This window comes from Chelmon rostratus, chromosome 10, assembly GCF_017976325.1.
Source record: "Chelmon rostratus isolate fCheRos1 chromosome 10, fCheRos1.pri, whole genome shotgun sequence".
Classification (NCBI taxonomy): Eukaryota; Metazoa; Chordata; class Actinopteri; order Chaetodontiformes; family Chaetodontidae; genus Chelmon; species Chelmon rostratus.
The window spans coordinates 3,063,596-3,081,450 of record NC_055667.1 but is presented as its reverse complement, the minus strand read 5'-3'; the positions used below and the strand labels follow the sequence as shown (position 1 = coordinate 3,081,450).

General features: G+C 43.9%; 2 protein-coding genes across 2 annotated transcripts; both read right to left on the bottom strand.

Annotated features, from left to right (window-relative positions):
- Positions 1-6,832: 6,832 nt before the first annotated feature.
- On the bottom strand, positions 6,833-9,644 carry LOC121612743 (keratin, type I cytoskeletal 18-like). The gene is made up of 7 exons (XM_041945813.1): positions 9,218-9,644; positions 8,449-8,531; positions 8,210-8,366; positions 7,922-8,086; positions 7,709-7,834; positions 7,334-7,557; positions 6,833-6,969 (listed from the first exon to the last, which is right to left on the bottom strand). Exons 1-7 carry the CDS (start codon positions 9,623-9,625, stop codon positions 6,843-6,845), a joined length of 1,290 nt encoding a protein of 429 aa, XP_041801747.1. The 5' UTR covers positions 9,626-9,644; the 3' UTR covers positions 6,833-6,842.
- Positions 9,645-10,860: 1,216 nt separating this feature from the next.
- On the bottom strand, positions 10,861-17,076 carry krt18a.1 (keratin 18a, tandem duplicate 1). Its single transcript, XM_041945087.1, has 7 exons — positions 16,532-17,076; positions 14,278-14,360; positions 13,686-13,842; positions 12,252-12,416; positions 11,992-12,117; positions 11,559-11,779; positions 10,861-11,449 (listed from the first exon to the last, which is right to left on the bottom strand). The coding sequence occupies exons 1-7, from the start codon at positions 16,970-16,972 to the stop codon at positions 11,335-11,337; spliced, it is 1,308 nt and encodes a 435-aa protein (XP_041801021.1). The 5' UTR covers positions 16,973-17,076; the 3' UTR covers positions 10,861-11,334.
- Positions 17,077-17,855: the final 779 nt, after the last annotated feature.

The window sequence follows — 17,855 nt, the reverse complement described above, 5'->3', positions numbered from 1 at the left end:
ATCCTCAGCAGGCATGAAACAGATGAAGATTGGTGCAGATGAAGAATTTGCAGCTCAAAGCGCTTTGTAACAAAGAATCACATGCACCAAGTGCTTCACATTGAAAAGACAAAGAAAAAACATAAAAAACAGGGATTGGAAATTAATGTAAAATAAGATGGAGAATAAAACAGCACAAATAAGATAAAAAAACAGGGATAAAAATAGAAGCATCAAAGGTCTGCACACTCTTTGTTTTTCTTTGGTACAGTGGCAGTCAGCAACTTGAGACTTAATAAGCGAGAATTTAGAAGTATTTCTCCTAGTCTGCACACAAAAAGTATAACAGAGTAGAGTCTTCCAATTTCCGAACAGACACAACACTGTAGGTATTATCTCTACCAGGCACAGCCCGAAGCTGCGCTGGGAAACCCCACCCTGTGGGGATGCTGTGGGGGTTAAAAACACAAACACAGTCTGTTCTGAAGTAGAATGCATAACGAAAAAATGCAAAATAAAACTGAATAGTAGCTAAAAGATGATCACAGTGTTCTTGAAGGCAAATGATAAACAAGGGATTTAGCAATGTAGCTTGGTCCTAGTCCATTAATGGCTTTGTATCCAAGGAGAAGGTCCGTAAAATACAGGTGCAGAGCAGCTAAAGCTGGACTAATGTGCCAGTAAAAGTGTGTTACAGTAATTTAGTGGGCTTTAAGTAAAGGCATGAATCAGTTTTTCAGCATCTTTTGATTTAATTGAGCTATGTTTCTAAGGCAGAAAAGTTATGTTTTCATCAGCATGTTGATGTAGGACTTTAGACCTGAATCAGCCTATAGTTGGTGAGTGCATTACCATCTAGGCTGCGTTTCTTTCCACAGCTGGATTTTAGATATTTGCCCAGTTCCAAATATCAGTGGGATTTGAAATGAGGCTTTCCTTATTCTGGAACAGAGCTTGAAAGTTCCAGTTTTAACTTTAGCTCTCTGTGCGGGGGCTAAAATCAGCATATATTGTGCTCTGCTGCTTTCATTTTGACCAGTTGGTTTTCATTATACCTTTCTGGGGTCTCTTAACCTCATGGAACGCAATGCTAAATAGCTGGAGTGCCTCTTTGAAGAAAAGAAAGCATCATGTCTGTAAAACCAGTCATGAAGTCAAAGACATTTGTTACTTGTGCTCTTCTGGGTGAGCTGAGTATTCCATCTTGGCTACAAATCACACCAGTCACTGGAAACGTGAATACTTGACCACACAGACAACGTTCATTTTGCTGTGACTGTGTAGCGTTCACATTCTGCACCATGACATAATGAGCTAGATATAAAGTCAGTTCCTGTATCAGACTACCGCCCTTTCATAATGCTAGAAATATGTTTAGTGTGCTTGAAAACAACATGTTGGCAGCAAGCAGTGAAGGTATTATTACTGGTAAAGTCAGGGAGTGACGGCAGCTTGACAGCTAAGCTTTGCCCTCTTTTGGCTCCTTGTTTTCAGCTGGTGGCGTACTATAATATGATGTTATTAACAGTCTGAAATGTGTGCAAATGCAGGATGGCACGTTCTGTCACTCACACTCCACTAAACTGTGGGCCACCCTGGATGTTGTGGACGGGAGGGTGTGTGAGGGAGGTCGGAGAGAAAAGCTAGGGCGGAGCTCGGCCTGCGGCCTTTGAACGTTTATAGTTCCTTCTTGCCACTGAATGCTGCTAAAAGCTCTGTGGCTGAATTTACACTTGACACTTGCAGTACTCTGCTGATTCTTCAGTTTGTTGAAAGTGGAATACTTTGGGAACTTTGTATTTTAAAAACATATCGCGCATGCACAGTAAAGTGACAGCTGCACAGCATTAAAGTATTTTTGTCCCTTTGTCTTTTGTTGAGGACCCTCCTGCTCTGCTGTACAGACTGGTGGTGTAAGCACATATGAGCCCTGGTCTGCATGAATGTTTTGTCATAGTGGATCTTCTAACCTTCCTACCATTTGCCTCAGACCAGAGGAGCACAGGCCTACGTGCAGTTTAATCAGTTACCCTTTGCTCTGGAATGTGAGTTCCTCATAAAAAAAAAAAATGTCAAGGTTAATGAAGCCGCTTCAGATAACGTGAATCAGGTGCAGTGTATGTGAATCAAAGGAGCTCGTTTGCCTGAGAGGAAAAAGGATCGACTGGGCTGTTTCATGAGGATCTATCAGGGCCGGCTGGGCTCGCGGGTTTTTCAGGACTCAAATGCACGAGGCAGAATTTATGAACAAAAAACACAGATCCAAGGATCTGGCAAAAACAGGACTGAAGTTCACAAAGTAACAAACAAAAGGCGCTCGGTAATTCAAAGTACAACAAAAAGACTTGATTACAATAGACGAGAACAAAAGGCGCAAGGATTCCAAAAACGTGCAAACTAGAAACTTGAATCAACACTCATGGGTAGACAGGGATATAATACAGAGCTAGGCCTGGCTTGGACAAGGGACACAAGACAATCCGGCACAGGACAGGGGGAGACGCAGACTATATATACACATGAAGCAACAATGAACAGGTAAAGACAATCAGGGTGGGGCAGACAATCAGACAGGCGGGAAACACACCAGGAAGTCAAGGTCTGAAACAAGAGGAGAGTTGGGGTTACAAACTAAAACAGGAAGTGTATGACAAGACTAAACACCAATGAACAAAACAGATCAGCAGACATTGCAGGATTAAGCATTTGCTCCATCGTGAGCAAAGCTGAGCGCTTTTAACTTGTTGAACTCAGCTTTGGAACATCTTTGTGCAGCAGAGAGCTGCAGCGCTGTATTTTTAGCAGAGCACAGGCGGCAATCATCTTACTCCTTTGGGTGTACGGCTTGCGACTTTCTGGTCACCAAGTTCTTTTGGTTAGTTTCCACGGAAACCAGACGAATGAGTCACTCAACAAGTTCAGCCAATTCAACTCTTCAGTTCGGTGTGTGTGTGTTGGGGGGGATGGGGCGAGCGTCGGATTTCCAGCTCAGGAGAGGGCCTGGAAAATGAAAATGGGGAGAAAACGGTGGCTGGATGGTGGCGCAGTGCCCAGTTCTGCTCTTACTTAATCTGCCCTCTGCGCCTCCTCTTCTTCGCCTCCTCCAAGTCTCTGCTCTCCCACACTCCCAGTTTTCCCTCTTTTCCTCCCTTCCTGTCTCCCTCACGTTCACTTTTTTCCCACCCTCCTTTGCACCTCTTTTCTTCCACCTCTCCACCCCCCTCGACCTCCACAACTCTGAGCACACTGGCAGCTCGAGAAAGTGGCGAGATTTACGGTAACTGTTAAAAAAAATTGGTTTTCGGTTCCCAGAAGAAATAATTTAAGGTGAAATTAGTAGGTTTACTAATCTGCCATGACTGGGCAGAGCATTTACTCGCCGCTGTTTGGATTTTGATTGCAGCCTCTGATTATGAACGCTTCCTGTGTGCAGTCTGTTATATATCTCACACTCTGCCAGTGAATCTACTGCACCTTTGTGTGTATGTATTTCCTTTCTCTCCGGTTACTTTCTCTTTACTTTCCCATTATTTTATTTGTCCCTCACATCTCACAAACGCACACAGACGCACACACACCACGCCCTTCCCCCTCCACCACCGGCCCCTCGCTCCCCCCCCTCTTCGGCTCCCTCTGGGAGGAGGTCCGGTGGCTTGGGAGCGCTGGATGACTGACTGAGTCACGCCCGACACACCCAACAGATGTGTGGGGTAGAGGGAAACATCCAGAATGTGTGTTTGTCTCTCTGTGTGTGTGTGACAGAGAGAGTAGGAGATGATTCATGGTTTATCTATGTTGAGCCTGTTAACTGTTTTACTCAGAAAAAAGGAGAAAGAGATGAAGCAGTGTCCTGCGGGCGGCTGACCTGTCATGACTGACTCATGCCAGGAGAGAGTTCTGAATGAACTCCTACGCTGCAGCTAAAGCGGCTTATCTTACCTCTTGATAGCTGCAGGAACAACATGTTAACGTTAAATAAGAGCATCCGTCACATGAAAAAGGAGGCAGTTTGTCAATTTCTGCTCTCCGGGTGATGCAACGTGCTTGCAACACTTGGTATGTGCAGTTCATCTTTAACATATTCACATTTTTGGGGGATTGCAACATTTGGCTGAGACTTGGCTGGAGACTCTCAGGGACAAACAGGAGTGGCGCATTAAGAGTCACATGTCACCACCCTCACAGATTACAGGATTACAGTCCTTTTGGAGAATTGGGATCAGTTTGATGTATTTTTTCATCCACTTTCTTTTCTTGAGACGTTTTAATAATAATGTCTACCACCAGTTTTTCAATAATCTCTATAAACAGATACAGTATGTCCATATGAAAGCAGAATCTATAGGGAAAGGACAGGAGTTTGATATCAGAGTGTGTGTAGCATTGACCAATCACGTTTCAGCAGGCTTTAGTTGCATGCAGGTAAACCATGCTTGTGGAGAGAAAAAGATGTGGGATGCACAGGCCGACATGCAGTCTCAAATTAACTTTGTTCCACTTTATCTGCATTCATGTGCAGATATCTCTCAACAGAGATAAGCCAAAATGTCAAGTAGTTGCCAAGTTTGAAAGTCAAGTTTCTAACCGGACTGTAAACAATGACCATCGCACGGTAGAGGAAGTCTTGGACCAAAAATCTTTATCTGGATATCCGCTGGCTACACCAGAGGTCCTGAAACACTGCCCGTTGCCCTGAGAGATTACATTGAGAAGTGAGAAGTGAGAGAAGGGGTGGACACTAGAAGCAGAGCCAGAAAACGGCGTGTAGAGCCGACATATTTTCACATGTAACTCGGGAGTTGTGCCAAGTGGTTAGTTCACACAGTAGTTTACTGGCTGGCTCTGTGAGTAGGGTCCACTCTTTGCTCTGAGCAGCCCTACAGAATGAAGAAAGCTCCGATAGCAGCTTTAAAAGACGGTTTCAGAGTGCATTTTTCCTCTGCTTTACTCTAGAATTTTTGGTGAATAAGGACTAAGCACAGTGAATCCTCAGAGGGCTGACTCTCTCCATGCAGAGGGAAAGGTATTGTTCAGCAGCTCTCCGTGGGGCCTGAGGAATTACAAGCACGCAGCAGAGACATGCACTTGTGTCCCCCCCCCCCCCCCCATCTATCCCTCCATCTCTCTCCAATGTCTGTTCATCCCCCCCATCCCTACTTTTCTTCTCTCTCGCTGGTCCTCCTTGTCCCTGTGGTTTGTCTGTCCGGCTCCCGTCAGCGAAGCCAGAACGCAAAGCTTCTGGCTGCAACAAAGGCTCAGAGTGTCAGGGAAGACAGCTTTACGACTTCACCCACAACAACAGAGAGCGAGAGTGGCGCGAGGAGAAGTCACTCCCAGCAGACACACTGACACACACACTTTACACACTAACAGCCGTCGGCCATACAGCATTGCACTGGAAAACGGCACATATTAGGAAAATATATCTTGCTGTCAGATGCAGTTGGGAAACCAGTTTTGATTAGAATCTGGCAGGATGATTTATGGTGCTGTCTGTGGAATGTTCCAATCGAACATTTCCAAACAAAAAGTGACATTGTGACGATGAATACCGGATTGATTTGGAAAGGTTGAGTTCAAGCTTTATGGTCTCGAAATGTCCAAAAATGTGCCAGCCAATTACCAAAATCTGTTGCTCCCCACATCTCTATTCACAACATCTGAAGTGCCCATTAACATAAAGTCACGCAGTGATTCAGCTGAGAAGAGGTTAGCTTGTATCAAAGAGCACACAGGAATTAGACTGACTAATGGGAATGTAAATAAACAGGACTGCTTGGACATGGCATGGGAATGGGGGCCCTCTGCCTATAATGGGATAAGGCTAAAGACCTGCAGGTCACAATGGGAATTTTTCAGAAGCTGAAAGAATTTCCTGCACTCGCAGCAGACTTGTGTGTGGGAGAATGATGGCAGGAGGCCAGACAGCCATACTGTACTGCATAATGATACTGTATACAAACTGCTGACTTGAACTGAAAGGAATCGTTGGGAAAATGATGGAAATAATTTTGATTGATACCACTCTGTAAAGTAGCTTAGCATGTAAACTAGAAGCAGGGGAAACAGGTAGCTTGAAGTGTAAGAATTTTCACACAGTGTTATGTGAGGGAAAGTTTCTTTGAGGTTGCGGGGTTTCCTTACAATGCAGTCCATGCAAGTTTTCAGACCCTTTCAAGTTTTGCACATTTTGTTATGTTTCAGAATCATCTTAAATGGATTCAGTTCACTTTTTACTCATCAGTCTGCGCAGAAAAACTGCAAACTCAAGTTTGTAGGTAAAAAGTAGAACATTTCTCTTTTAAATGTAAACTGGAAATACTCAAGTCAAGTGCGTGAATAAATGTACTTAGTTATTTTCCACTCGCCGGGGCAGCGTCCTCCTGGAGCCACTGTGAGGTAGCTAGACAACCAGCAGAGACTCCAAGAATGTCTTGGCAAAAAAATAGTGCAGCTCAGAACTGCTGATTGATGTTTTGATGCTTCAAATTCTTTATGTCCCTATGTTTGTAATGAGATACAACTGATGAATTAGTGAGATCTGGGGCTGCTCATAGTCTGACTTAGCTACCTTTGCTCAGAGGTTAGCAGTTTTCCAGTCTTTATACTAATCGATGCTAAGCTAAGATAGCTGCTGGCTGTAGCTTCACATCAATCTCCTTGTCTAATTCTTGATAAAAAAAATTGAATAAGTGTGTTTCCCAAAATGTTGCAATGTTGCAATTGTGAATATGAAAAAATACTGTATAGCCTACGTTTATCAGCTGATGGGTAATGGGTAACTGTAAAAAACACCCACAAACACGATGGTACACTTTTTCTTCATTTTATTTTTGTTACAAAGTTTTTCTCTCTCACAGTTGTTAAGAAACAACCTTCTCACTGGATTTGACATCCTTGCTCTCTGACACCACTTTGCCATCCACCAGAGTCTGAGTGAGAGTCACCACTTTGGTCTGGACCGTCTTCGAATCAACTGCATCCTCCAGTCTGGAAAAATGAATGAAAGAGTTAAGTTAATACTTGGTTGCTTTATCGTTATTAGTGAAACACTGGGATAAGATTGTTAGTGTCACTGTTTTGGCATCACATATGTTTCATCTTAAAGTTGTGTGGTATACGCAAGCTGCAGTTCAGCAGCTGAAAATTAAGGGATGAATTTACTTTCACTTTCCATATCAGTGTCCCTTCATGTTTGCATAAAGCTTATTTGAATCAAATTTGCAAAAGCTTCCCTGGGATGAACAAAGCTCTAATATCAGCTCACGACACAGAGCATTTAATGTTTAGCTTTCACTGAAGATGTCAGCTTCATTTTTAAGGTTTCTCCCGAGCCTCCTCTCCTCGTGCTCACCTGAGGTCTCCCCCGCCGTCCAGCAGCCTCCTGTACTCTGCGATCTCGGCCTCCAGTTTCACCTTGATGTTGAGCAGGACCTCATACTCTCTTGTCTTGTCGTGGATGTCGGTGCGGATGTGAGTGAGCTCCTCCTGCAGCCTCACGATGATCAAGTTGTACTTCTCCACCTCCATGTTGTAACGCATCTCGAGGTCACGCAGGGTGGCCTCCAGTGATGCTTTCTGTCAAGAGGTGAAGGAAAAGCTTGATTATGCAATTGGTTGATGCAGTGGAGAATATGGACATGGTATATTGATGAAAGCTTAAATCTGAAACCGCTGGTAATGCACTGAAAGTCGCGCTAATTATGCTATGCTGCACACATGTTCTCACCAGGTTAATAGCAGACTGCAGGTCAATGTCCAGTGCCTGATACCTCCTCCTCGTGTCAGTTATCACAGTTGTGGCTTCCTTCAGAGCTGTTGAGCTCTCAGTCACTTGGACCTGCACCTCCGTCATCTACAAACAAGATAAAATACATATAGTAAAGAGAAACACTACTTAACAAACACAGCTGCACAACATGACTTTGCATCGTCAGATCACCTGAGATTGATGCCATGTTTTGAGCTCCTCCTGGTTCTTCAGTACTATCCTCTCATAGTTAGCCCTCATCTCCTCCATGATCTTGGCCAGGTCCGTTCCTTTAGGAGCATCAACATCCACATGGACGCCAACTAGCCTGATCTGGGCACGCAACTCAGCAACATCCTGTTGAGGGGGAAATAGTCAGGGAGTGATTTCCTGAGGGTTAGTGGGGTCATCCTGTGCAAAGAGGTTGAGGAACAAACAGACTGCCATAATGGTGCATATTTACAGTCCTAGGTCTCTCACCACTTCATGGTTTTTCTTCAGGCTGATCAGCTCCTCCTTCAAAGACTCAATGTCACTCTCAAGGTGCAGGCAAATGACGTTGGTGTCATCCAGAACCTTCCTCAGTCTGGCCACATCAGCCTCCACCGTCTGACGCATGGACAGCTCATACTCCATCCTAATCAGACATACTGTGTGTCAGATATGTTCCCAGTGGATGGAGAGTCTGTTTCATTTTGTACGCAAAGCTAAACACTCACTTCATTTTGAAGTCATCTGAAGCCAGGCGTGCATTGTCAAGAGCGATGGCAAGATGTGAGTTGCCCTTGATCATTTCAAATATCTGGAAGAAATGAAATAGTTTCTGTAACTTTCAGTGTGTGAAACACAGACAGTATATATCAGTGGAACATAGTGTTTTCTATTGTCCCGCAGTCATTTTTGATGGACTGGACGCTGTAATTTTCACTTTGATAAATTGCTTGGGTGAAAGAACACGCCTTGATAACACACTGTAAGTCATAAAGGAACAAAGCAGGTTATCTTTTTGATTGTCTCTCACGTAGCTCGACATGAAGATAAAGATAAGAGTCTGCAGGTGATAAATGTTGTGAAATCAGCCTGTTAGAGAGATACATAAACACTTTGATGTGTTGAAGGGCCGATAATAAAAAGCCTGGAATGACTTTTGCCCCAACATTTGACATATGACATTTAGATGGTAAGGAAAAGCGGACAGACGATTGAGATCCTGGTCAATGAAGGGTTCTTTTAAAAAAAAGACAATTTAACTGATTTTTTTGATCAGTTTGTCACAGCATAGCTACCTCACCCACCATGATAGAAAGATATTTTGCGCACAAGCATGATGACATTGGTGACATTCATGCTACATGACCATTTCCTTATTCGGAGACATTGTGGCGTCTGTAAAACGTGGAGACCCACATTCATCACTCTGATGTGTGACCAGACTAAACAAGACACCTCAAGCATCAAAAGGCTTGACTGACTGATCCATGGACTCACCTTGGCCCTCAGGTCCATGATGGTGGTGTTGTACTTGCTGTAGTCCCTCCCTTCCAGGGGACCTGTGTTCTCGATGTGCTCTCTGATCTTGATCTCCAGCTTGCTGTTGGCCTTCTCCAGATTCCTCACTGTCTCCAGGTAGGTAGCCAGACGGTCGTTCAGGTGCTGCATGGCCACCTTCTCATTATTGATGCCCAGAACTCCAGAGGTTGACCCAAAGGAAGAGGACTGGTAGTCATACCCACCCCCGAAGCTGCTGCCAATCCGCGTGCCTAAGGTGGCGGTTGAGATCCTGGTCCCATGTCCGCCTGCTCCTCCGCTGACGCTGTAGGCATAGCCCCTCTCCGTTAGAGGTCTGCCTGTTGAGTACATACCAAGAGAATTCTGCCGTGTAATCAAGGACTCCATTGCTAAAGGAAGCGAGCTAATCAATCAAGGGTAGAAGTGGTGTGTCCTGGCACAGAGGGGTTTGGCAGCTGAGAGTGGAGGACGGAGGAGAGTCCTGGGGTCTTATATATATCTCTGAAAGGCAAAATTCCTTCCTGCCACTCCTCTCTTATCTGAATTACGTTTCTACCTTTAGCCTTCTTACATAGACTTTGTCCTCATAACACCCATTGTAACTAATCTTTCAAAGGCAAAAGGCTATGCTGATATTTTCATACTGATAGTGTGTGGTGAATGAGCTCTAGCTATGGTAACAAAGATATCAACAGGAGCTAAAAGGATCAGGCCCATGATCTATATATTTCTTACAGTGAACAACTTCCATAAAAAGACTAAAGCTAACATTTAATTATTTTTTTAAGCAAATGTTTTGTGTGTGTGCTATAGAGCTTTTTGTCCAAAAACACGCTGAGTCACACTGTTGTATTGGATGACATGTATTACACTAAATCATTTTCTTAGTGTTTCCTGTTCTGAGTCAATACCTGCACCATGGGGCATGTTGAATCAGGTACCCGTGAGGCAATGAAACACAATTCCGGAAGAGTAATACGATTAATAATAAGGCCTACCAGATGATATAAATACCGCACAGAGGTCTATAAAACTATGAGGAAGGATTTTACAACTCTGGAAAACTATTCGGGCATCATTTTATCCCTCATAACTACGATCACCATGAAAGCAGTAGAATGACCCGTTCAGATTACAGAATAATCGCCTAGGAATGTGCACTTGCATGGAATCGGTGGGTCTGCACAGTGATCCCACACTGGCACACCCATTCACCAAAGCAGTGGTCTCATTGAAATGAATGAGGGGGCTGCGTCTGTTCAGAGGATGCAAATGTTGGTAGTCGTAAGGTAGCCTATGAAGTTTTTGACCCTGTACAGTGTAAAGGTATCAGTGCACCTTTACTTTAAGCTTAAGTAGCCAGTGGTTTTAAAAGGATATAATGCTCATCATTCATGAATTTTGAGGCCGAGTTTAGTCACAGGGTTAAGTGATCCCATTCACTTCTATCTATTTATATTGTTACCATTGATTCATACATTGCTTTTGGGAGTGAATGCAGTCATTGCTGCATTATATGTCCTTCTGCTTGATTTCTTCATTCATTCATTGTATTCCTCTTCTGTCATGTTATGATGATATAATATATATATTTGACATAAATGATTACACACCAAGATAAATTTCCCAAATGGACTTTATTGAAATGTTTGAACAGCACAGCACAACAGGCTGACTTAACTGGACAGAAAGAAAACCAAAGATGATGAAATATAAAAGAAATATTTTGCATTTAATTGGACTCTTTCATTACTTTGAAATGTTCAGTGTCTTCAATTAGTTTATCTCCGAAAAAGTTCACAATTTTCCAATTCTGAACTTTTCTTAATGTCTGCAGGTCAACATACAAACACATAAATATATCATGATGAAATAAATAAAAGATGATTTAGTTATCCTCAGATCCAGTTTATTTATCAGCCTGCGGTGAGCTGCATACCCAGGAAGTCAAACTAATGGCAGCGTCAGTTAGTGCTGTGTGACTAAGAAGAAAGGAGAACCTGCTGGAGAGAAGGATCAATTCCGGCCAGTCGTATGTTAGTGTTATGATGCAGTGACAGTGATTGTTGGGAGTATCGGCTGGTGGCTTCTGGTGTTCAAAGGTTCTTGGTTTCTGTGCTGGAGGACACCACCTTGCCGTCCACCAGGGTCTGCGTGACGGTCATCACTTTGGTCTTCACTGTTTTCTTGTCTTCCAGAGCGTCCTGGAGCCTGAACGGACAGATCAAGAACAAATTAGATTTTTAATAGTGAACCTCGCATCTGCAAGCTGGACTCGGGTTTGATGTCTCTGTCCTTACAGAATCATTAATTTACTCACATGAAGTCTTCGCCGTCCAGCAGCCGTCTGTATGTGGCGATCTCGGCCTCCAGCTTCATCTTCATGTTGAGCAGGGCCTCGTACTCCTGCGTCTGCAGCTGGATGTTGTTGCGCAGCTGTGTGAGCTCGGCCTCCAGGCCCAGCAGGATGTTGTTGAGAGACTCGATCTCCATGTTGTAACGCATCTCTGTGTCCCTCAGCGTGCCCTCCAGAGAGACTTTCTGTGAGGGCGCAGGGCAAGCGAGGGGAAAGAAAAGAACGGGTTAAAGTTTTACAGTGAACTCCATAGCGAGGGGTCACCAGAGTGTAACGCTTGTGTCAACAAAGTAAATGTGAGAGACCTGAAGTGAGAGTGCTGAGTTAGGCATTGCAGGGAGTGAAGATAAGCGTGTGTTGAGGTAAATGAAGTGTGTGCTGACTGAGTGCTTCTCACCAGGCTCCTCTGTGACTCCAGCTCGATCTCCAGGGTTTGTAACTGTCTGCGCAGGTCATTCACTTCTGTCTGGGCACCTTTAAGTGCCTCTGTGCTCTGGGTGACCTGGGTCTGCACCTCTGTTATCTGAAATAATGTTTGGGATTAAAAAGAAGTGTAAAAATCAAATGAAGACTGCACTATTTCTTTTTTCAACAGAGACTTTGTGCTTGAGAGGAACGTCCCTGTTTGCAGATGACACTTTAATCTTTATCACTCACCTGAGATTCGTGCCACGCTTTGAGTTCTTCTTGGTTCTTCTGTGCCATCTTCTCGTACTTGGCCCTTATTTCTGCCATGATCTGAGCCAGGTCCTGTCCTTTAGGCGCATCGACATCCACGTGGACTCCTGACTGGGCAATCTGGTTACGAAGCTCCATAACTTCCTAAAAAATTAGAGCGGATAGAGGAATTAATAGACAGAAACAGAAATCCGAACTTTTTTTTCCTCCTCTGACAAGGAACTGTATTAAAAGTACCACTAAAAAGCTGCAAATGAAATAATGTCCATGTGAAATATTCAGTCACTTCAAATGGAGAGAGCACTGCTTAGAGCTTATGGATTCTTCCACTACAGACTTTTTTTTATTGTGCTTTGACCTAGCTCTGACTCCTAGCCTCTTCCCACCATAATCACATTATGGTCAGGTAAATATACAGGGGGCGCATCTAAACCTGTGTCTGGGGCCCAAAACACTTAATTCCGTCAGTAAACAAACAGTTGCATTTTGGCTCACGCGCTTGAATTATAGTAATTTTAATTCTTTGGTGTTTTCTCTGTTGCCAAATATGTATGGGAACCATTTTTACGATGAGGCTTCCCACAAAATTCACTTTCAGATATTTTAGATTTCTTAACAAACCTCCCTCTTCCCCCAGAAGTTTTCTCAAGCCTGTTTTCAAGAACGCCCTGCAGCCCGTCAGGATGTGTGGGCTGCCGTCGACTTAAACACGGATGGTAATGATGTTTAAAGGAATTACTGGGATCAGCTGGTAAGCAAATATTGATTCAGGTCTTATGTAGGGGTGGTTTGCTGAAATGATGTCCAACTGTGTTTTAAAGTGGCTTTTGTTCCAAATTCAATAGACTTTGTTGAAAGCGGCACTACAAATGTCAACACAGCGCAGCATGAATACAACCTTTGACTAAACTTTCACTTAAACAGACAAAAGCTCCAAAACCAGAGCCTTAGCTGATGTAAGCCATGGTGAAATGCTGCTCGCTTCTCTGCTAATGTTAGAACGGTTTTGGTTATTTCACAAGTTATTTCTGTATTGCTGTTTTTGTCCACGCTTTCTGCAGTGGTTGGAAGTGGGCAGGGCTCAGCTGGAAAAATGGGGTTTCACAGAGCACCAATTAGAGTTTAGAAGCATTTGAATCAAAATGTGATGACAGTTGATTTGGCTGGTTTGCTCGCGCTGTCATTAAAATCTGATTAAACCGCACCCACACAGGCTTTACAAAGATTAGCTAAGTTTTTGAATGTTAACCTCTTAATAAATACCTCAAGATATGTTTTTCTCTGAACTTTAACTTTGGGTGTACGTTGTTGGTTGTAACTTTTTCATGGGCTTCAAAGTTGAAGTTTCACAATCAGGTTTGTAGCTGCGGCTGTTTTGGTGCATCACGGTCATTCGAATGCCACCATGCTCACATTTTCATGGTTCTTCTTAAGGTGGATGAGCTCCTCCTTCAGGGATTCGATCTCGCTCTCCAGGTTCATGCGGCTCATGTTGGTGTCGTCGATGAGCTTCCTCAGGCCGACGATGTCAGCCTCCACAGACTGGCGGATGGCCATCTCAGACTCGTATCTAAGCAGCACAGAGCAGAGCAGTGAGGGTAACTTCAAAGCTCACACACATTAGTGTGACTTTGTTAATCTATCATCAGACCTAGTACTCAGGGAATAACTCAACAATAACTAACATCACTGAATGGACCTATGATCATCACCAACGTATCTTTCCTTTAAGTTTAAACACGGCCATTATTTGGTCAGCATACAATGTTCAACACGCTATTTGCCAGCTGTGTTTGCTGTGACATTTAATTTATGACACAAGTGAAACGTCTCCACCAGCTGTGATGCAAAGGTGACGATTTATGACTACAAGACAAACAACTGTCTCTTCAGATCATGACAATGTGTATTCACCCTACAACCCATTCAGCAGTTAAACTGGGTGTGCCCGCAGCTGTCAGGCTTCGTGTTTTACAGTCTCAGTGGTACTGCGGGCGCGACTTACTTCACTCTGAAGTCATCGGCCGCCAGGCGAGCGTTGTCGATGCTGAGAGCGAGGCGGGCATTGTCAGTGGTGGCATCAAACACCTGGAACAGGTTTGCAAAAGAAACAGGTTATTTAGATTGCAAATTTGATCAATTAAGGAAACATTTAAAATCCTGTGAGAACACATAAGAAGCAAATTATACTCAAACTGTCCACTCTAATGAAAAAAAAAACACAACATCTTAAAATCCCCCTACACTCAAAACTATATTTTCTCTTCTTTTTTCCAACAGGTGAATGTTTGAACTTCACTTTGCAGGATGATGTATGTGCAGGTGCGATGTGGAAACTTGAAACCTCCAATGTACAACCACTGAGAATGCACTTTTCAGTCAAGTCGGTCTCCTTTCAAGTAGTTAAACTGTTGGAAATGACGCACATTTGCGGAGGGAGAAGAAGTAGGTGGACAGTTGTTTTTATTTGGGAAGCAGCAGCACAGTGTACTGATGCACATGCATGTAATGGGTGTTTATTCCAGTGAGGTAAGTGGTAATAGGTTCAGTGACAGCAGGCAGATGGGCGCAGTGTTTGTTTCAACAGCCACGGTACGGTAGATAAGGGCTGGAATGGCAAGGGAGACATCCAGGTGACAAAGTCCATGAGCCAATCAGTGGCTGCCAGGCGGCGACTGTCCTGTGGCTGCAGAGGAACAGGATCTATCCTGTCAGCACGACAGAGGCAGGTGATTTGCATGAGGATGGTGGTGATGGTGGTGGTGGTTGTGTGTCATGTGCGTGCACATGCATGAATGTGTTTGCGTGAGTGGTTGACTGTGCGCCAGCCTGTTTTCGTGTTGCTGTGAGAGTCTGCGTTTCTTCAAATGGGGGCTGTGGCCGATTTTTGCATCAGGCCAAATGAAAAATGAGCTGTTGGATGAACTGAGGCCCTTTGCTGTTAGTACAATAAACAAAAGCTAATCTCAAAGAGTTTTAGTTTTTATGTAACGTTTGTAGAATGATGATAGATTGAAAACTCCCTCCTCTTCTCTCTTTGCCTTCCATTTTGCCCATTTCATTTGCCATCATTTCAAGGCGGGTTAGCTGACCTTGATGCTGCTATCTGTGCTGCTCCCACAAGGTAAAAGATTGCTGTCTCTGGGCATGCATACTCCCCACAATGAGAACATGCAGAAATAACAGTTGTCCAATGTTGAACTGCTACAGCAGACACACAGTATTTGGATGTTTCTCCAGATAAGTTCCATTTGGAAACTGCAGGAGGAGGGTGACACAGTCCAGTTCTCTCTAAGTCAATATATTACTGTGTTTTTTTCCTCTTTCTCGGCATTCAATGGGGCAGAACCCGGAATCAATGATTTACAATTTTCCTGGTTGTGTAATGTCTTCATGTGCTTTCAGTTCAAAAATCTTTTTGCACTAGTTAACTGTGCCAGACGTATTTGTATTGGGCGTATCAGGTAAGAGTGAAATGAATTGCCCTATAAGATTAATTACTTCTAAAATGCAGTACATTAAAAAATAGTGTAGCTACACCTTGAATGGTGAGAGAGAAGTGAGTTGAGTTTCTCTTATTTTTCCTCTGCCCCCACCTGATGAGCTTCTATTTTAAGTACACACAGTAGTAATGGCTGTACTGTATGTTCAGTCCCATTGTCCCACACTATTCTGTTATCTGAGCAAAGAGGAAAATCGTAGTTAAAGTCATGATGTATGGTCCTGCAGGTTGACCTGTAACAGCCTGTAAAGTCCCTGTTTTTTGTTTTATTCTCTGTTTCCTGTCTCTCTGACCCCTGATGCTCCAACATTCCTCCGCCATACTGTTTCCGGTCCAGCCCTCAGTTCACGGCCCTTGGAGTCCAGGTGGGCACTTTGCCAAGAACCAGCAGGAGCCCCTTCAACCTGGTCTATTAGGAAACTGAAGTCGAGCAGGAACCCAGAGTACTGATGGGGTTACCCTCAGGTTAGGGGGTACAGAATAATTTGCTTTGAACACATTTGCAGTGTAAATAGCTTCAAGATGTGTTTTGACTCTGTTTATTTCTCCCCGCTTCTGGTTCAATCACTCTAACATCACTTCATCTCAAGGTATTTGTCATCTCATAAGGCAGCCTGGCTTTCACTCTTCAAATTCACCCATCCACATTTCCTCCCTCCCTCCAACTCCCCCCTCGTGTGCTTTTGCTCAAGACTTAATTAATATTACATAATAATAAATCAACACATGCACGTTCCCCTGCCCGCCTCCTCCTCACCTTCTTCCTCAGGTCGTCCAGGATGACCTGGTACTTGCTGTAGTCTCTGAAGTCAGGTCCGCTCTTCTCCAGGGCCTCCTTGATCTTAATCTCCAGCTTGTGGTTGGCCTGCTCCAGGTTCCTCACTGTCTCCAGGTAGTTGGCCAGACGGTCATTCAGGTTCTGCATGGCGAACTTCTCATTGCCCATGATGTCGGCGCTCTTCCCGCTGGAGCTCACCTGGATGTTGCTGGAGAAGCCCCCTGCTCCAGAACCCATTCCAATGCCGGCTCCCAGCCCACTGCGGAAGCTAGAGGAAACACTGATCGGGGCCCCGCCGGCCCCGCCGTGGATGGTGGGGGCCCTGTAGACGGGAGCAGAGGTACGGGTGATTGACACAGCAGGAGACCTGCTAGTAGTGGAGGAGCGCATAGAGTATGCGGTTTGCATGGAGGTTTTCATTGTTGCTGTAGAGTTTGAGACTCTGTGAGAGAGACTGTGAGTAAGAGAGAGAGGCACAGGCGGGCAGGCAGAAATGGGAGCTCACAGACACAAGGCAGGAGGAGAGGAGAAGCTGTTAAACTATATAAACCTTGTGGGCCCTCAGGTCCGCCCATTAGACCACTCCCCCCGACCCTGAGTCACCTCCCTCTTTTCCACGGACCTAAACCGCACGCCTGCTCAGAGCATGCCTTTGTCCTTCACAAGCTTCCTAAGTTGGTAAATTCTGAGCACTCAGTGGAATCCAATAACTTAGAGATTTGCAGAATTTGGAAAATAAAACTAGACATTTTTCATTAGACATGAATGACAGAAAATATCACTTGGCCTGTACTGAGAGAACAGCAAAGTCAAAGAACATCATTTTATCTTTTTATTCGAACAAATTCCCTCAAAGATATTAAAACCAACACACTTCTTTTTCTAGCTGCTTTTAACAGTGAAGTTTGTGTGGCACTGAAGCATAAATTATATAATCTACACAGACAATAATTGTTGTTAGGGTAAGTTCATCGTCAGGAATTGTTTACAGTAAAAATAGAAAATAACATCAGGCATAATTTCTCAAGATTGCTACGGGTAACAATGGAAGAAGAAGAAGAAGAAGACGAAGGTATTCTGGTTATATAAGCAGGTTTGTATTGGTATTTATTACAGATGGGTGAGGTACCCAGGAGTCTCAATAATGTCAAAGAAGATTGTGGTTTTAACAAAAGATCATAGTTTAGCTTAAGACAAGTAGTTACGTGCATTTGTTCACTTACAAAAGAAATCAACCTTTACTTTTGATTTCACACAGGACACAAACTGGTGCTTCAGTGGAAAACATTTGCTTTTTTTCCAA